Source organism: Neovison vison, chromosome 4 (genome assembly GCF_020171115.1).
Source record: "Neovison vison isolate M4711 chromosome 4, ASM_NN_V1, whole genome shotgun sequence".
Lineage (NCBI taxonomy): Eukaryota > Metazoa > Chordata > Mammalia > Carnivora > Mustelidae > Neogale > Neogale vison.
In genome coordinates, this window is record NC_058094.1 from 188,045,343 (window position 1) to 188,046,159 (window position 817).

The 817-nt window shown below is 40.0% G+C and overlaps 1 protein-coding gene across 1 annotated transcript; it reads right to left on the bottom strand.

Moving 5' to 3' along the window:
• Window positions 1-463: 463 nt before the first annotated feature.
• Window positions 464-817, bottom strand: LOC122904085 (60S ribosomal protein L37a-like). The gene has a single exon (XM_044244570.1). It carries the CDS (start codon window positions 797-799, stop codon window positions 494-496), a length of 306 nt encoding a protein of 101 aa, XP_044100505.1. The 5' UTR covers window positions 800-817; the 3' UTR covers window positions 464-493.

The following is an 817-nucleotide window of genomic DNA, read 5'->3' on the forward strand; positions in this document are numbered from 1 at the left end:
TAGTAACCAGTTCCTAGGTTGTTAGGGAAGGCTGCATAGAGAAAATAAGGATCTCCTCCTACGCTGAATTCCCCAAAGAATAGGATTGTGTTGGGAACATTTAAGTTCTGCCTTTCTTTTTAAAAGACAATACCGTTACTTTATAAATGTATTTATAGTGATGTATTTGTACTGGATCTTTGAATTTCAAGTGGTATACCTATGAAAGGAAAGGTTTCTGAACAGATTATAAAAGGAGGTCATTTGCTCCATTTCTTTTAGAAGTAGTAAACACTCTGGTCACTTTTCTAAGACAACAATAAACGTGAAAATCCTTTTCATATTGTTCAAGTAAGTGTTGCAGTTGTTATTATTATTTCTGCCTGCACCCACTTGTGTTTTATATCAGCCATCAAACAGTTATCAAAATGAGTAACAGAAGTCCTCGAAGTCTTTTTTTCTTTTCTTTTTTTTTTTTTGTGTGTGTTACATAAATTAACCCATTTATTATAGGCTAGCAATGTTTCAAACGGCGGCGCTTCTGCTTGTCTTTCAACTCCTTCAGTCTTCTGATGGCAGACTTTACTGTGACAGCAGAAGTGGTGTTGTAGGTCCAGGCGCCACCAGCAACGGTTTTCATGCAGGAGTCACAATGCCAGATCCCCACAGCTCGTCTTTTCATCTTGGTTTTGCCACAGAAGGAGCAAGTGCACTTGGCGTGCTGTCTTATCTCAATCTTCTTCACCATCTTCCTGAGGGAGGCACCATAACAGGTCCCGTATTTGCCCACGATTCCGACCTTCTTGGTGCGTTTAGCCATGTCGCCTCAAACTAGGTC

Bases quoted from the DNA above. Each gene is read 5' to 3' on its own strand.
- LOC122904085 (XM_044244570.1), bottom strand. From the start codon at position 799: ATGGCTAAACGCACCAAGAAGGTCGGAATCGTGGGCAAATACGGGACC.